The sequence below is a fragment of the Anolis sagrei genome, chromosome 4 (genome assembly GCF_037176765.1).
Source record: "Anolis sagrei isolate rAnoSag1 chromosome 4, rAnoSag1.mat, whole genome shotgun sequence".
NCBI classification, from domain to species: Eukaryota; Metazoa; Chordata; class Lepidosauria; order Squamata; family Dactyloidae; genus Anolis; species Anolis sagrei.
This window is the reverse complement of record NC_090024.1, coordinates 210,999,600-211,017,773: the sequence shown is the minus strand read 5'-3', so window position 1 is coordinate 211,017,773 and position 18,174 is coordinate 210,999,600. Positions and strand designations below refer to the sequence as shown.

The window sequence follows — 18,174 nt, the reverse complement described above, 5'->3', positions numbered from 1 at the left end:
TTTGCATGTTAATTTTTCAAGCAGGACACAGCCACAGGAAGCCTGATTTGTTATTGTCTTCCTTGTTTACCTGTGTCATGTTAATTATTTGGTTTATTTGTTATGTCTATAAAGCCAATACTTAACTATAACTTTTTCCATCTTGACTACACTTTGATGCTGCTCGGTCACTTAAGTTCCAGTTTTCTTCTGTGCAATGTGGGAGGATATGTTTTCTTGTTTCTGTAGGTTTGCCTGGGTTGTCTCATCCATTCACAACTTATTTATTAGAGCTTCAACAGGATGGTGGGATCATTTTTCAGTAGGAGGGTTGCGTTCCCTCCTGGCTAAGAGGTGGGGTTGGGGGCGCATACCAGTGGTGGGTGGGATCAAAGACACCTTATCTTTAAGCTCCTAGTCTGAACTCTGCAGCCTTGAATCTAAAGAAACAGTGTGCTTCATCAGAACCCAGACAAAGGGCAAATTATATCAAGTTTCAAAAATAACGCTGCTCTGCTTGAGCTCTTTGTGTAAAACTTTAAACTTGTTCATCCAGATAGGCTCACGTGCAGCCATTGCTCCAGACCCTTCACACTGCTAAGGGGTAAAGGTGTAGATTGTTTCCTCTTCTTCTCCAGTCACTTCCTGAATCTCCTAAAAATTATGATACCACCAACTTTCTATTCAGAATGTCAATAATGGGAGAAAATGCATGGGAATTGGGCTATTAGTCTAACTGAAGCTGTAGGACTGAAAATGAGTTTGTGATTATTTTTGAGCTGCTATTACTGTGGTTGTATACCTTTAAATTGTTTCCAACTTATGGCAGTCATAAGTACCATTATATAGAATTCACTAGGTATCAGTTCGTAAACCCACTGAGAAACTACCTCTTTTCAACAGGGATGCTTTGTGTAATTCATATCTAAATAACCATTAAGAGTAGTCACTCTTACTTTCTTTATAAATTTTTATGAGAAATCACCTGAGGACCAATTTAGATCTCACTTGACATCGAATATAAATTCATCATGTTAAGTCAATAAAGATTTTGCCCATAATCACCAGTATAAAAATATCACCCAATGGTCAATATAGAAATCATGATCCTGAAGTGTAAAACTATTTACCAAAGTAATTATTGTGCCATCATATTTCTAATTTCTATGAATAGAAGCAAAACAGTGAAGAAAGCTGATTTTGGGGAAGGGGGCAGTCCTATGGTCCCAAGTCTGCAAGATCTGAACAGGACTGCTAATGATAGGGAAACCAGGGCCCAGATGTGGCCCCTTGGGCTCTTTTTTCACACACACCCCCCTTTCTCACGCCATCCTATCCTTTCTTCCTTCTCTCTTTCCTTCCTCCTTCCTCCCCATCCTTCCTTATCTCTTTCATTCTCCTTTCACCCTTCCTTCCCTTCCACCCTTTCATCCTTCCTTCCTTCCTTCTTTTGTTCCCCCTTCCCTCTCTCCTCCCCCTTTTCTCCCTTCTTTCCTCCTCAGGGATGTTTAGCTGGGAGAATAGAAGGTAGAGAGGGAACACAAAAACCATGTTTCAAGATTTAAAAGGGTGTCCCATTGAGGAGGAAGCAGGGGGTGGGGGGCTGACTTTCTGCTGGTCTAGAGACCAGAGCGCAAGAGAGCAATGGTTTTAAAATAGCAGAGAAAGAGATTCGGCTGAAGACAATTATGCTGGGGAAAATGGAAGGAGGAAGGAAGAGGGGCCGACCAAGGACAAGATGGATGGATGGGATCCTTGAAGTGACTGGATTGACCTTGAAGGAGCTGGGGGTAGTGACGGCTGACAGGGAGCTCTGGCGTGGGCTGGTCCATGAGGTCACAAAGAGTCGGAAATGACTGAACGAAGGAACAACAACAACAACAAACATCTCATTAACTGCCATGGATCAATGCTATGGAAGTTGTTGTTTTAAAAGAACTTTTAGCCTTTTCTGTCTAATTACAAATGATTAACCTCAGAATTCCATAGTTTTGTTTTCATGGCAGTTAAAGTTATGTCAAATTGCATTAATTTTGCAGCGAAGATGCACTCCTGGTGACTTGGAGATCTTTCAAAATTGACTTGGTGGCAGTTAGCAGTAACTGATTTTTCAGGTGTGTCCCCCCCACCCCAAATGTGGAGAAAACAATCCACAGCCCAGATTTTTTGTGTCATTACTTTTGTGTTGAACCCCCCATGAAGTTTTGACTTTGGCCCTTTGTAATTACAGTTACAAGTTTCATAGCTTTCATATTTCACTACAGATCAGGGCTGAAACACATTGAGAATTTTTGGAGTGATGTTTCCACTGAGAGAGAAGTGGATCAAGCAACTATTGTAAACCACCAGTGCTTTTTCTTATATTCCTAATGGCAGTATTTGCAGTCCTTAGACAGCCTCCCAGTCAGAGTAAGACAGGATAAACAGACTACTGTAAATGCAGCAGAAGATGAGACCTTTCTGCCATCTTGTGGTAAAGGAACATAATGGAAGAGCCCCATTCAGAATTAGGGAACTGCCTACATTCAGTAGGAAACAGATTTCTAGGCTTAATGCAGAGTGGGAATCTTGTGGCTCTTCAGATGTTATTGACTCGCAACTACCAGCAGTGATAGCTGGCCCAAAACAATTTGGAAAGCTGCTGGGAGATGCAACTCCCATATTTTCCCATCCTTTTTTAATAGCGGCAAACAGGGCTAAGACATTTGCTATCTGAAACAAGATACTTCATTCCATTAGCAGAAGTTGACTGCATTTCAGAGATACAAACTGGAACAGGTATGGCCAAACAACATCACAATATGGTCAAGATGGCAAAAATAATTAAACATTCAAGCTAGGCACAGATGGAGAAGTTTGTTTGTTTTGGGGTTTTTTTTTTGAGCCCACTGAGATGACCAAGATTTTTCCACCTCCTCTAATTTCCTCCTTACAGAATTAGTTGAGTGCAAACGAGACTTCTGAACTCCGTTGGCAGCAACTGAAGGAAGCTGAGGACAATGGAGTGGGGAGGGGAAAAAACTGGGCCATTTTAAAAGCAGCTGGAAAAGATTAATCAGAACTTTTCCTGTTAAATTGTCAAACTCGCTTTAGCAATGCCAGTGGGATGGGGGTGCAGGACAAGATGTTATGGAAAACATGGCTTTGTTCTACAGAGAGGAGAGTGGACACGGGGTCCAGGAAACATCTAAGGAGCTAAAAAAAACCCAAAAACTCTTGTGGAGTCATATAAACTGTGGTGTTCCTGGTTCCATGGATCCTCTGACAAAGACAGTCATTTTTAAAGTCTGACCAGCTGTGCCCTTTAATTTTTGTCTTCTGTCTAGCTGAAATGTTTTTAGAAAGATTTTAAAAGAATGCTCAACAAGTATTAGAGAAACACAGTAGGATGTCTGTAATAAAAAAATACAATAACTATTGGGCTTGGAAAGAATAGAATTCTAGCCAATCTTACTGTAGTGGTGAGCATCTCACCTTCAACGGGCAAGATAAACAGCAGCTGCCTCCATGATCCTTTACTGAGTATGACTGAACAAGCAAACAGAAATAGGGCAAATAAATAAGCTTAGTTCACATGTACATCACTAAAATGGAAATTATAAGAAAAGTGGAGTCTTGGAAAAGGAAGAAAAATCAACACTTGTGGAAGAAGTTTTCAAATGGTCCCTAGAAGATTCATAATTTTTTCCTTACATGGCTTGGCTGTTTCATTTTATGTGGCATATTGGTTTTTGGGAAGAAGCCTGCTCAAACATTTTGAACTACTGTTCTCTTTTATAGTGGTTTAAAGATCTATTTCTCTTCCTTCTATGTACTTCTGCTTCTTGTACTAAACTATCTGCTTTGGAAACGTCTACATCAATACAACATACTTGTATACCCAGACTCTGGCAATAGCCTAAAGTCCGTTATGCATCACCCACCAATGTAGATTGACAGTATGCTCAGCAGGAAACTGTACACAGTCTGCAACTCTGTGCCAATATGATACAATTGTTTCAAAACATCTTTTGTCGGATCTACAGTTTTGGTTCTAGTATCTATTTATAACAAATGTAACATACAAAAATCAGAAATGGTTTAGTCTTTGTTACTTTGAAGGACAGAATACAAAGCCTTCTTTTTCTTTGAAGCACAGACTACTGGAGATTCTCAGTATTGCAAATGCAGTGATGGAGATATGGATGTTTTAGTGTCAGATAAAAGCTTCCCTGTTTATTTTATTTTATTTGCTTTAAAGACAAAATTTTAATCTTGCTGACTGGTTTGTGTTCCTTTTTTATGATACTATGGCTATCAGCTGGTTATGTTGTACTAAAACTATTTTGGTAAATCACCTTGGAATAGAACTAAAGGACAGAGTAAAACTCCTTAAATTGGTTATACTAAACAAGGTTTTATATTGATACATGGGATACTTTTGTCAAATAGGCCCTCTATAGAATGTACCATTCCCATCCTGTCCTAAATTATTACCAGAATTACTTTTAAGCATTTGTGCATAAAATTGGCCAGAGGTATGGGAATTTTGTCTGCCTAGATGTTTTGGAGTACAAGGTCTACATTCCCACACTGTAAGCCCTAGTAGAACGATAAGGTAGCATTTATCACATTTTTCAAATTCTGTTACATTTTCTCTCCCTTGCCATTCTGTTCTGGCTTCAGGCCACTCAAGGACAAAAGTGGGGGTTGTTGTTGTTAGCTGACAAAGTCCTGACTTGTCTTGCAAACAGTTTCATTCTCCAGAAGGTAGAAGAGGCAGCAAGGGGTCAGTTATTTTAGATCTGATTTGGTCAATGGGATGAAAGTGACAGGAACCTTAGGTAGGCATGACCATGTTTCCCTGGTGTGCGTTCTATACAGTAGAAAGGAAAGCCAAGCATAGTCAGATACATGTTCTAAAGGTAAAGGTTTCCCCTAACATTAAGTCTAGTTGTGTCCAACTCTGGGGGTTGGTGCTCATGTCCATTTCTAAGCTGAAGGTCTGACGTTGTCTGTAGACACCTCCAAGGTCATGAGGCCAGCATGACTGCATGGAGTGCCCGTTACCTCCCCACCTGAGCAGTATCTATTGATCTACTCACATTTGCATGTTTTTGAACTGCTAGGTTGGCAGAAGCTGGGGCAAACAGCGAGAGCTCACCCCACTCTCTGGATTTGAACCGCCAACCTTTCGGTCAGCAGCTCAGCAGCTCAGCACTTTAACCCACTGCACCACCAAGGGCTCCTTAAAGGCTAGAATACATGTTCTAGACTTTAAGAATTTCGATCTCAGTGGTGATCCTGTGGTCAGAAATGCTCAAAGAGGAAAGAGTTAATTACAGATGGGAGTTTCTTCAAAGTGAGACATTGAAAGCACAATTTCAAACTTCCAATGAAGAAGGGAAATGGGAAATATCTTAAACAAGAGGGTTATGTGTTTAAACATTTTTCTGAATGAAGCAGAGTGTTTGAGGACCGGGACATCTGTAGAGATACCAAGGTTCTTGTTTATAAAGCTATTGTCTACCCAACCCTGCTATATGCCTGTGAAACATGGACTATCTACAGATGTCACATGCAACTCCTGGAACAATTCCATCAGCGTTGCTTCCGAAAAATCCTGCAAATCTTTGGGAAGACAGGCAGACAAATGTGAGCGTGCTGGGAGAAGCAAAGACCACCAGCATTGAAGCAATGATCCTCTGCAATCAACTTAGCTGGACCGGCCACATTGTCCAAATGCCTAACCACTGTCTCCCAAAGCTGTTGCTCTACTCCAAACTCAAGAATGGAACATAGAATGCTGGAGGACAGGAAAAGAGTTTTAAAGATGGGCTCAAAGCCAACCTTTAAAACGGGGCATCACTGAATAGGGCTCCACAGTTACCTACATACCCACCGCCAGGACACCGAACGTGGAGGACAATCTTACTCAGACAATGAGGGATCATCTAAGCAAAGTAAGTAAGTAAGTGTCAAAAGAATTTTCAACTGAGCTAAGATTTAAAAGGGACATGTACTTTGTACAAGAACTGAAAATGGGGAAATCACGAAGAGGAAGGTGATAGTATGATAGCTGGGTCCAGAAGCTCCGAGCGTAACGGAGATGCCGCAAAGGCGGCTGTGAATAAGGGAAGAGAGGGAGCAGAGTGAGAGCGAAGGAAGGATAGAGAGGAGAGGATGCTTAGGGTAAGGATTAGGGCAAAGTTGAGGGTTTGGGTAAGGAGTTAGGCTTAGGCTTATGGTTCAGGGTAAGGGTAAGGGTTAGGGTAAGGGTTAGGGCAAGGTTTAGGGTTTCAGTTTGGGTTAGGGGTTACGGGTAGGGTATGGTTTAGGGTTTCGGTTTGGGTTAGTGTAAGGGTTAGGGTAAGGAGTTAGGCTTAAGCTTATGGTACGGTTCAGGGTTAGGGTAAGGGTTTGGGTAAGGGGTTAGGCATAGGCTTATGGTACAGTTCAGGGTTAGGGTAAGGGTTAGGGGTTACAGTTAGGGTATGATTTAGGGTAAGGTTTAGGGTTTCGGTTTGGGTTAGCATAAGGGTTAGGGTAAGGGTTTGGGTAAGGGGTTAGGCTTAGGCTTATGGTATGGTTCAGGGTTAGGGTAATGGTTAGGGCAAGGTTTAGGGTTTCGATTTGGGTTAGGGGTTACGGTTAGGGTATAGTTTAGGGTTAGGGTAAGGTTTAGGGTTTCGGTTTGGGTTAGCGTAAGGGTAAGGTTTAGGCTTTGGGTTAGGGTAAGGGGTTAGGCTTAGGCTTACGATACGGTTCACGGTTAGGGTAAGGGTTAGGGTAAGGGCAAAGTTTAGGGTTTCATTTTGGGTTAGAGGTTATGGTTAGGGTTTGGGTAAGGTTTAGGATTTGGGTTAGGGTAAGGGGTTAGGCTTAGGCTTACAGTTTAGGTTAGGGTTTCACCATTAAAGAACTCTTACATTCCTTCTATATTATCTGTCTCCGGCCTGGCCTACATTAGCTATGTTTCTCTTGTGTAAACTGTGCTCCCGAAGGAGCGATGCGGCATCTCTGTAACACTCGGAGCTTCCAGACCCAGTTATCATACTATTATTTATTTTATTTATTTATTTACTACATTTATATACCGGCCCTCCAAGAGGAATGGAAACTGGGGCTTGAGGCTGTTAGGAATTGTGGGAGTTGAAGTCCAAAACACCTGGAGGGCCCAAGTTTGCCCAGGCCTGGTATAGAGGTATCCCTTGACTCCAAATAGGAAAGGAGCATCCAGTCCCGTGTTCCCCCCCCCCCCCCCCAAAAAAAAAAAAATCCTTTCTCTGTGTGTATGTGTGTGTGTGTCTCTCTTTCTTTTTCTCTCTCTGGAGTCTCTCCTCTGCCAACCTCTAGTCTGCGCTGTTGGAAAAGAAAACAGGGAGAAAAAATCCGCGACGCGTTTCCGGATTGTCTCTTTCCGCGCTCCGTAGAGCATCTGGCGGCGGCGAGGCCATTGGCCGAGCGGCTCAGGTGGGCGCGTGCGTGCGTGCGTGCCCGCGTGCCCAGTGGCGACGGCGCGCTCGGCTGGTGGGCGGCCTGGTTGCGGGGACGATGAGCGGCGGCCACCGGCGGAAGGACGAGCCGACGTCGCCCTCGCAGCCGCACCAGCACCATCACCCGGTGGCCAACGGTGGGGGCGGCGGCGGCGGCGCCTTGCGGGCCTCGCTGTGGAGCAAAGCGCTGCGGAGCGACTCCTCCTGGGAGGACAAGGTAAGGCCGAGCGCCACATCGCCATCAGGCCCACTGTCATAAAGGTCATGAAGGAGTGGCGAGGCGCCCACCCCCCCCCCCCCCCCCACGATTCTCTCTGGGTTTATTTTTTATTATTATTATTATTATTGGACTCCCAATTCCCAGCTGCCTCTGCCAATGACGAGGGATTCTGGGAAGTGAAGTCCAAAAAACCTGGGAGACCAAAGAGGGAAACGCTGGGCTAAGTTCTGAACTTCAACTCCAAGCAGCCTCTGCTTTTTGGGCCAATGATGAAGGATTCTGGGAGCTGAAGTCCAAAACAGCGCCAAGACCAAAGTTTGGGAATGACTGAGCTAGACCTACTTGTGGCTGCCTTAATAATAATCATCATCATCATCATCACAATCTGTCAACATCAAAAGGCCACCTTACTTGAATCTGCGCGCATCTTTCGAAAATACATCACACAGTCCTAGACACTTGGGACGTGTTCGATTTTGTGATACGGAATCCAGCATATGTATCTCGTTAGCTGTGACATACTGTGTTTTTGTGTCAGTAATAATAATAATAATCCCTGTGCTAGCAGGACTGAAGACCGACAGGTCGCAGGTTCAAATCTGGGGAGAGTGCGGATGAGCTCCCTCTATCAGCTCCAGCTCCTCATGCAGGGACATGAGAGAAGCCTCCCAAAAGGATGGTAAAAACATCAAAACATCTGAGTCAGGCCCGTAGCCAGGATTTCGTTTTGGGGGGGGGGGGCTGAGTTTTTTCAGGCGGGGGTGAGTTTCGGGGGGGGGGGGCTGAGTCTGAGTGAAAGAGGGTCTACCTTAGCAAACCTTTTATATCATTACCCCAATACCCCCATGCATATGGGATATATTGAGTATGCTGATCAGATCATGATATGAATAAACATAACAGTTTACATAATGCACCAATAAGGCCTTTTCGCGAACCACCATAAGAATTTCAGGGGGGGGGGGGCTGAAGCCCCTCAAGCCCCCCCCCCAGCTACATGCCTGAGCAGCATCCTTGCAGATGGCCAATTCTCTCACACCAGAAGCGACTTGCAGTTTCTCAAGACGCTTTTAACACAACAAATAATAATAATAACAATAATAGGTAGGTAAAGGTAAAGGTTAAGTCCAGTCGTGTCCGACTCTGGGGGTTGGTGCTCATCTCCATTTCAAAGCCGAAGAGCCGGCATTGTCTGTAGACACCTCCAAGGTCATGTGGCTGACATGACTGCATGGAGCATCCTTACCTTCCTGCCGGAGCAGTACCTATTGATCTCACATTTGCATGTTTTTGAACTGCTAGGTTGGCAGAAGCTGGGGCTAACAGTGGGAGCTCATGCCGCTACCCAGATTCAAACCTGCGACTTTTCAATCAGCAAGTTCAGCAGCTCAGCATTTTAACCTACTGTACCACCAGGCAGTATTATTAATGATAATAATAATTTTGTGTGTGTGTCAGGAGCATCTTGAGAAACTGCAAGTCACTTCTGGTGTGAGAGAGTTAGCTGTTCAAGGACATTGTCCAGGAGACACCTGGATGTTTGATTTTTTACCACTTTTGTGGGAGGCTTTTCTCATGTCCCCGCATGGGGAACTAGAGCTGACAGAGGGAGCTCAACCCGCTCTCCCTGGATTCAAACCACTGATCTGTCAGTCAGTAGTCCTGCCAGCACAAGGGTTTAACCCACTTTACTACCGGGGCTCATAATAATAACAATGACAACTATAAACAACTTAATTTATATCTCGCCCCTCTCCACAAGGACTCAGGTGGCTCACAACAGAATCAAATTACAATACATAAGCAGAAACCAAAAAGACAAGACATAATATATAAGCAATAAAAGGTAAAGGTAAAGTTTTCCCTTTACATTATGTCTAGTTATCTATGAAATGCAGTGTGGTACAGTGATTAGTTTTGAACCTGGATAGCAGAATCCAGTATTGGCTCTCAATCTGAGAGAGAGGCCGTATTGGACTGTCTGAATGTCAGCCTCGAAGATTGAAAATAGCTTCTTGAGGGAGCTTTGGACAGAAGTCTTAAAGTACACAAGAGCCAACAAGATGTAGTTTGTCGAGTCTTGGACTACAACTCTGAAGGCTGGTGTTCAAATCCCTGCTCGGCCACTGAACACCACTGGGTGACCTTGGGCAAGTCACAGTCTCAGCCTTCTGAACAAGTCTTGCCTAGAAAAACCTGTGATAGAGTCATCATAACTCAGAAACAAATTGAAGACACATAACAATATTGAAATACACATTCACATTTTGAAAGTACAAAATTACAGCTCAGTTTGCAGTAGTGATACCTTTCACTCCCTGCTTCTGTTCCCTTTTTTGCTTCTTTCAATTTTTTGGGCTATTCTCTCAAACGCTTCCAAGTTCCTATTGAACAAAGCAACCGAGTCCAGATTTCCTATGATCACAAATGGCATTTTGCTAAATATGTTGAATTAGATTTATGGATCTTATGAACTTTGATTTTGCCTCCTTTCTGCAGGATGAATTTCTAGATGTGATTTACTGGTTCCGGCAGATCATTGCTGTTATTTTGGGAGTGATCTGGGGCATTGTTCCATTGAAGGGATTTGTGGGCATAGCAATGTAAGTTGTTTTTGTTGTTCTCCTTCTCCTTGTCTTCTATTGAACACTGAAAAGTTGGTGCAGGTTGAAGTTGAAATAGTTGTCATAAGTTGAGTGTGTCTCAATATTGACATTAAGTCCTCATGTAATTTGCATTATACATTGATGTGTGTCAGCAGATTTTAAATTGTGAATCTGCGGTGCTGCAGAAGTACAATTTGTGGTAAAAAGAGAGACTTATCTCTTGGTTTCTGTGGAGAGGGAGTAAAATAATGCAAACAGACAGACGTACTCACAAATACTCTGAAACTTTCTAGAGCAAAAGAAGAGCTTTTGATTTAAAACGAAAAGTAGTTTAAAATATCATTAGGTCCAAAATGCTGCTGCTGACTGGAACTGAGTTCATGTGTCTCACCTGTTGAAACATGTCTGTTGGTTCCCAGTTTGTTTCCATACATAATTCAAAGTACTGTACTACTTTTAACCTTTAAAACCTTAACATGGCTTGGTTCAGACTATCTGAAAGACATTATTTCCTCATATAAGCCAGTGTGAGCTTTAAGATCAGTAGGGAGGACTTTTTCTCAATCTCACAACCTTCACAGTTATGATTGGTGAGGACTTGTTTCCAGTTGGCCCCCTTGTTGCTTTCTTTTTATTGGTAGTTGAAGACTTTTTGTGTAGTCCTTACTGGAAATTGTGGTTTTGAAATTCTTTTGAAGTGTTTTCAACTGTTTTGGATATGTTAAAAATAACGTTGTTGTTCTTTTTCAGCTTTTGTAAATGCTTTAAATCCTTTAAATCTTTGTGTATTATTATCTATATATGAGTTATATTAATTGCATTGTCTATTTGCTTATTGCTTGTTGTTTTTACTGATGTGTTGTTGGTCTTGGCCTCACATAAGCCGTTCCGAGTCCCTTGGGGAGAGATGGTGGGGTATAAATAAAGTTTTATATTATTATTATTATTATTATTATTATTATTATTATTAAGCTTGAACAGTTTAAAATTTTGTAAACTGCCTTAAACCCCATCTTTGGAGAAAGGCATGATGATAACACATTCTGATACTATTTCTTCCTCACCTCCACAGATTCTGTCTTATAAATGCTGGAGTGCTGTATCTTTATTTTAGCAGCTTTCAGCAGATAGATGAAGAAGAATATGGCGGAACATGGGAGCTAACAAAGGAAGGATTCATGACATCTTTTGCACTGTTTTTGGTATTTATCCTAATTGTTTATAGAGTGTTGTTACCATACATTAAGAGGTTCAAGATATAGACAAATCTTTATCTGGGAAAATGCTACAAGGTGATTTTTGTGGTCCCTGCTGCCATCCCAAAGGTAGTGGTAACTTGTCCGCTAAATGCTTCATTTCCCATTTTCAACGAGAATGGTCAATGGCAGGGAACAATGGAGATTGGAAATTGAAAACATTTATTATTGGAGTACTGAAGTGTCTTTCTCACTGATCAAATAGTAAGATCTTTAATTCTCTGTACTGCATCTTATTGAAGATGATGTGTGTGAGAGAGACTTGAGACTGAATATTCCTCTACTGCCATTACTATCCCCCAATAACGAAATCTACCTACATATGAAAAACCTGGCTTAGTCTGCTCCCTGACATTTTTTCCCTTTTGGTTTCCTATTGGGACCAGCATTGCTTTCAAAATGCCATTCTTGGTCTGCAGAAATACAAAATTAGTAAGATAATTGAAACTAGATGTTTTTTCACACTTATTAAAACAGAAGCTAATCCCTAAACTCGGGTGGCTCTGTGTAGCTTTAAATATACCCTTTTACTTTTTTCATACATAAAACAGCACATTTCTGGTACCCCATCTCTTTTACCCTGAGTTGTTGTATGTACTTCATATTACAGAAACTGGTGGAGAGGGACAAGTCTACACTGTCCCACTCTTTCTAACTAAAATGTGGGTTTCAAATAGACTCTTCTTAAAAGTTGATTATAGCTATTGAGTATGTTAGTATTCAAAAAGAGGAAAACAAAATATTTTCTCAGTCTGGATTTAGTAGCTAGTACGTCTAGTCTCTTGTTGATGTCCTTTCTTGTGTGTTCTTTTTTAGGTCGTCTGGATAATCTTCTACACTGCCATCCATTATGATTGACCGAGTCAGCCAAATCAATTGTCTTAATAGATTGAAGAACACTTTAAGATGCAGCCTTTGAACTGGGGGGAGGTAAAATATGATGGCTTTTATACCTGCGGTCCAAGGATATGGGTCAAGTCATATGCCTTCTGAGAAGAGAAATTGAGTCAGTCTTGATTATTTTAAAAAATGTTGCTTTTCCAGAACACAAAAAGCCATCAAATATTTTGCAGACAATACAAGACTATTCAATCTTTTGGTCCTTTCTGTGACTATCCAGTATGGCAACAACAAAATTTGATGTCCTAAAAAGGTGACCATGTCAATTAATTTGAGCCCGTCATACCGTCCTCTGAATGAGCTGTATTTAAATTTTGACTTGTCTTCCATTTGCTAGATACAGTTTTAAAAACTGTAACATCATGGGACCTTTGGGAGGAAAATAAATCCACAGAATTTATTATCTAGCATAGGTTTGATGGTTGTCTCTGTTTTAAGAAAATTAAAGAATTGATCTGATTTAATTGATTGTATTAAGTATTAATATTTTAATGGGTTCCTTGAGGATTTCTCAGATTTGGGTTGTGTACAGTATTACAAACATAATCCGATTGTTTCTGAAACTTGGGATGTTGACTTCTTAATGAAAAATGCTAGTCTTACCTGGCTTGACTGTTGAACTTGCAGAACAGTCACAGTGATTTAGAAACACCTTAACAGCCAACTAATTCAGTGCCTACCTCAGAGTTCAATAGTCTAAATGCACAAACTAATTTAAAATGTATTTCAGAACTCAGTTATTTGGGGACCTTGATAGGTTTCTGAAACTGAAACATAGCATAGATTAATTGAGGCAGCTATTGTCTTCTATGACTCTTCCAGAGCTGAGAGTACGTTGACCTAGAGTTTCAGTTTTGATCTTTGTGATTATTAAATAATGATATCAAAGATAATGACATTGACTGTACGCTAGTTTAGCACACTTATGAATCATAAATATAGATGTTGTCTAAATAAAATTTTATATATTCATTTTTGTCTACATGGGTATGCTTAGGACTGACATCTTCTTGGAATAGACTGTTTTTAAAATCTTAATCTAACATGAAAGAGGAACTTTGCAGTAAAACTGCCTTATGGAGAGAACCTTGCTTGAGTTTTAACTGGATGGATTCTGAATTCCCTTGCCTCTTTCCTAATCTAAAATGTTGACATATTTGGAATTCCCAAGGTAGTTTTCTATATGGTATCTTGAACACCATTTTATCTTTTTTTTCCCCCATTACTATGGGGACCTAACATTAGAGAAGAATTCTGCAGCACAGGGAAGGCTGAAGCACAATTGTTGCTAAAAATCATAGTAGTGACTGCTGTTGAAGATCTCCGTTGCCAATTTATCAAACACACTCTTCTGGTATAGAAAGAAAGGAGACAAAGTAATGCTGCAGCACTTTTAAGACTATTTTTAAAAAAAATTATCATGAGATTAAGTGGATTCAGCACACTTCTTCAGATTCAGCACAGAGTGCAACATAAGAAATGTATTAGGCTTCAGAAAGATGTAGATTATGTCCCTTGCCCTAATTTTTTCAGTAGACTCTCAGTTAACCATAATTTGCAAGCGACTGGCAAAAAAAATCAAAGAAATAATACATTAAATAAAAATAAAAATCAATGTTATAATAAAATAAAATCAGTTTTATATTACAGTGAAATTGTGCTACTTTTAGTTAAATTTGTCTATTTGTCATAATTTCCTTTCAATTATTGTATTTCAATATTAATATCAAGTCAATACAGAGTTTATGGTATGGTATATCATGGGTTATAGTATTAGACCTACTGGAGTAGTAATTCTCAAGCAAACAGAAACTACAGTTGTTTGGCATCTACCAGTCCGCATGTGTCAGTTAACTGAGAGTCTCCTGTATAGAGCAGTGGGTACCTACCTTTCATCCTCCATTTGCTTTGGATTTCAACTCCCAGAAAACCCTGACAGCTTACTAGCTGTCGGGAATTGTGGGAGCTGAAATCCAAAATACCTGGAGGACCAAAGGTTGGGAACCAGTGGCATAGAGAAAGGAATTTTCTCAGAGTTTTGAACCCAGCAAAATCGATTTCTGGTATGCAGTGTTAATACTTTCACACATCAACCACTGTAGGTAAAGAAAAGACCTGTATCTCCTCACCCAGCTCTGAGAATGTTGGGCAAGGGACATGATGTTTATCATTCTGAAACCTTTTACGTTTGCACATTTCTAGAACCTGTTCCATGCCTACAACAGTAGAAATATGCTTTATTACCTGGAGCTTTAATATCGGGATCACAATCTGCTGCATTTGAAGCTCATGCTAAAACCAGTTAGTGTTAAAAGTGCTACCACGTTTTTCTCCCCCCCCCCCCCCTTCTGTTTTGAGCTGCAAGAGACATAACACTACTGTTTCTTTGAAAGGTCTTTTGGAATGTAGCTTAATTTTTAAAATTCTCCTCCTCAGTTGAGAACTGTCCCCCCCCCCCCCAATAAGTTTGATCTCTTCTGAGCTTAAGTTGCATTTGAATTTGTTTACTTGAAACATTGTTCATACACCACATTTTATACATGAACACTCTAATAAATGTCACATGGTTAAAAAGCTGGCATGAGATATTGTTTAACTTTTGGTGGCATTCTCTTCTTTCAAAAAATGGCATGACATTTTTTCTGGTCTTGGTATCTCTTAATACTTTTGCATTGGATCTCTATCATTGCAGTGGGTACCTGTTGCAGCTTTTAGTTAAACAATCTGATCATAGATTTGTTTGCTAGTGCTGACTTTGTAACTTGAGTGTTCTAGCTCCAAGAAAGCATAATTCCAGTGTGTTTTATAATGTCAGAGGGCAATATTTCTAGGAATGATCGTTTGGATCCAAAGTCCCTTGAATGAAGTTTCATTCCTCCTCTGTCCCTACAAGGGCAACTATAAAGACTGAAGAAGTTTCTGGAATGATGTTCAGTGTTGGTTGGAGACAGAGTGTTGCAGCTGAAGAGAGGAGAAATTAGTGGAAACAACAATCCGCAACATGCAAATATGTTATGTCAAAGCATGTTTTTCCTTCTGGCAAGTAGATGACCAAACTTGAGACAAGTCTTTGTTTTGGAATGAACAAAACTGTGTGAAATATTCCCTTCTTTCATCAAAGAACTGCAGCTAGTAGCCATACAGTTGGGTTAGTGGCCACATTTCCCAGGTTAGACAATGTTTTGCAAGGAGAGTTGGGCATTGGGCATTGCTCATCATGGCTTCCTATATTAGAATAGCACTGTCCCATTCATGAGTGTGATGCTAAATAAGGTAAACATTTTTAAACTGTGTGGCACCTGTCATGATCAGCATGGTAACTTGGTGATCCACAAATTGAGAAGTGGAAGGCCTTACTATATGTAGCTCTACTAGCAATATAATTGCATGAATCTTATCCAGAATTAATAAACGTATCTCCTCCCAATACTAGGGTGTTCTTGTATTGTTATACCAGTAGCTGACATGTGCTGAGCTTATACATAGGATGAGCCGTGTCCCATCTTATTTGGATGTGTGATTCATCTTGTCCTACTAAGTGTCTCATCTTTGTCAGTGCCGTTGGTCCTAGCAAGAAAAAAACTGCATTGCTTGAACTAATTCACAATTTTACAGTGAGTTTGTGGTCTTTTGCACTACAAAAATGTTCCATCAGGCTTGGATTTTGAATTACATTGTCACTGCATAAGCATTCTGTATCACATGCATGCATCCTCTGCTTACTCAAAGATCCCTATGCAAGTATGCTGTGGGCTTTTGAAGCACTCATGACTAGAGCTTTTATGTGTTTGTATTTTGGAGCCCATTATGATGACATGACTAAAGCAGGAGCGATATCAGAAATTTAAGCTTGACTGATCCTCACTCTTTTTACGTAGGGACAAATTTCTCATACATGCTGCAGTAATCCAGTCGCAATTCATTGGCTAAAAGTAACCTGTTGCCTAAAAGCTCTTGCACAAATTGAAAAATTCCATTTATATTTGGATAAATTAATCCAGAGGCGTTCTGCTGAGATTTAAAATTCCTGATGGACATTCATGAGGAAAATGTCCTCAACTGTGCATCATATTATAATCCATTGCTAAAACTTCAGTGAGTTTCAAAAGTTGCCCCCACCCTGCATTCCATGGAAATCCTTTAGTTTCTGTGTATTGGCCCAAAATAATTTAACCAGATGCTTTTAAAACAGAGTGGATAAAAAAATAAAATTAGAGCTTTGAAAAAATGAGATTTTTAATTTTTTAAAATCATAAATACATTTTATTAATGATATAATAAAATAAAACAAAACAAAATCTAAACATACACATGATAGGTTAAAGCAAAACCTGGGCATGGCTTGCTAATTAATTTATTAAGATACTGACCATTGGAGTTTTTTACTCATAGTTTAGCTTTCCTGGTTAGAGCATAAGATTAATAAATTAATTGATTTCAGAGCATTATACTTTGTTAGAGTGGATGGCTTTTCCTCCTGCAGAATCAGTAAAACAGAATGGCCTAGAAGAAAAAATTAGGATTGAAGAGAATATTTTATGTGTTTCGTTTGCTTTCCAGGAAGAGAACATCTGATGGGAAGAAGAGCTTCTCTCCATCACCAGTTCTTTGATTATTGGCTGGTTATAAATGTGGGGGATGGGAATTTTTTCAAGCAAAATATGTCTGCTGCCATTATTTCTTAATAATTTCCATCTAGCCATTGGAACAAAGGAACCTCTGTGGCTTTTTACTAAGTTTACTATCCACAAGAGAGACCAATTTTAAGATGCTGGAAGTACACTGAATTTATTCCCAAAATATTTCAGCCTGGTTTTATGTTAGAGCCCTTAGAGGATATATTAAAATGGTTTGCAGGGATGATCTTCTAACCACCGTGCCTGGCCAATCTGTATTCAGCACTTTCAGCTCAAAAAGATCAACCCAGAAAAGTGGTTTGAAGCAATGTGTGAAATAATTGGACACTGAACTACCCAAAACTAGTTTTGTTACATAACAAACATAGAAAGTTGTTAACTCATTTCTGCCTCTGCCCAACATGCTGAAAGAATACTTGACAGAGTCAATAAAGTTAAGCATTCTTTCAGTGTGTTGAGAACTAACGATGACTATGATCAGTTATTTTTAGCATACGTTTACCCAAAAAAAAGCATTGACTCAGAGCCATCGGTTATTCCTAACTACTTAAGAAGTAGTTATGACAAAAAGGAATTCTGACATTCTGTATTTGATTAAAATAAGCCACTTCAGTACATGAGGTAGTTTTTCAGACTGGTGCTGGCTTCTATCTTCTGTAATGCTTTGTTTGGCAACATTCTTCTCAGAAACCATTTCCCCATTGTCTTGCATGTTTGTATCCTTCATGTCTTTGACATCAGCAGAAGGACTTCCATCTTCAAAAGCTCGTTCTGCATTCAGTCTCTCCCTGCTGTACCTTGCTGGGCTGTTCCTAGAGTATGGTAGCATAACACATCTTCAGTGGGGATGATTAAACACACTGGATCACTCAACCAGCAACCTGATGCCAATGTGTCTGCCTGGGGAGAAGTCTAGAAAACGGCTATGTTATTGTTATGTCCAGAAAATCTGGCATTCAAAGCACTGAGTTGCTAAAACACAAACCAATGTCTTTAACTCCAAGCTGATTGTGGAAGGTCTATTGCTTCTGGCCACATCAGTGGTTCTGTCTGCTACAGAGATACTCTGGGTCTCTGAGTTTTTGAAGTCTCACAAAGACC

The 18,174-nt window shown here is 40.4% G+C and overlaps 1 protein-coding gene across 1 annotated transcript; it reads left to right on the top strand.

Moving 5' to 3' along the window:
• Positions 1-7,443: 7,443 nt before the first annotated feature.
• RAB5IF (RAB5 interacting factor) lies at positions 7,444-13,838 on the top strand. The gene is made up of 4 exons (XM_060772319.2): positions 7,444-7,671; positions 10,174-10,277; positions 11,353-11,482; positions 12,353-13,838. Exons 1-4 carry the CDS (start codon positions 7,513-7,515, stop codon positions 12,392-12,394), a joined length of 435 nt encoding a protein of 144 aa, XP_060628302.2. The 5' UTR covers positions 7,444-7,512; the 3' UTR covers positions 12,395-13,838.
• The last annotated feature ends 4,336 nt before the right edge of the window (positions 13,839-18,174 follow it).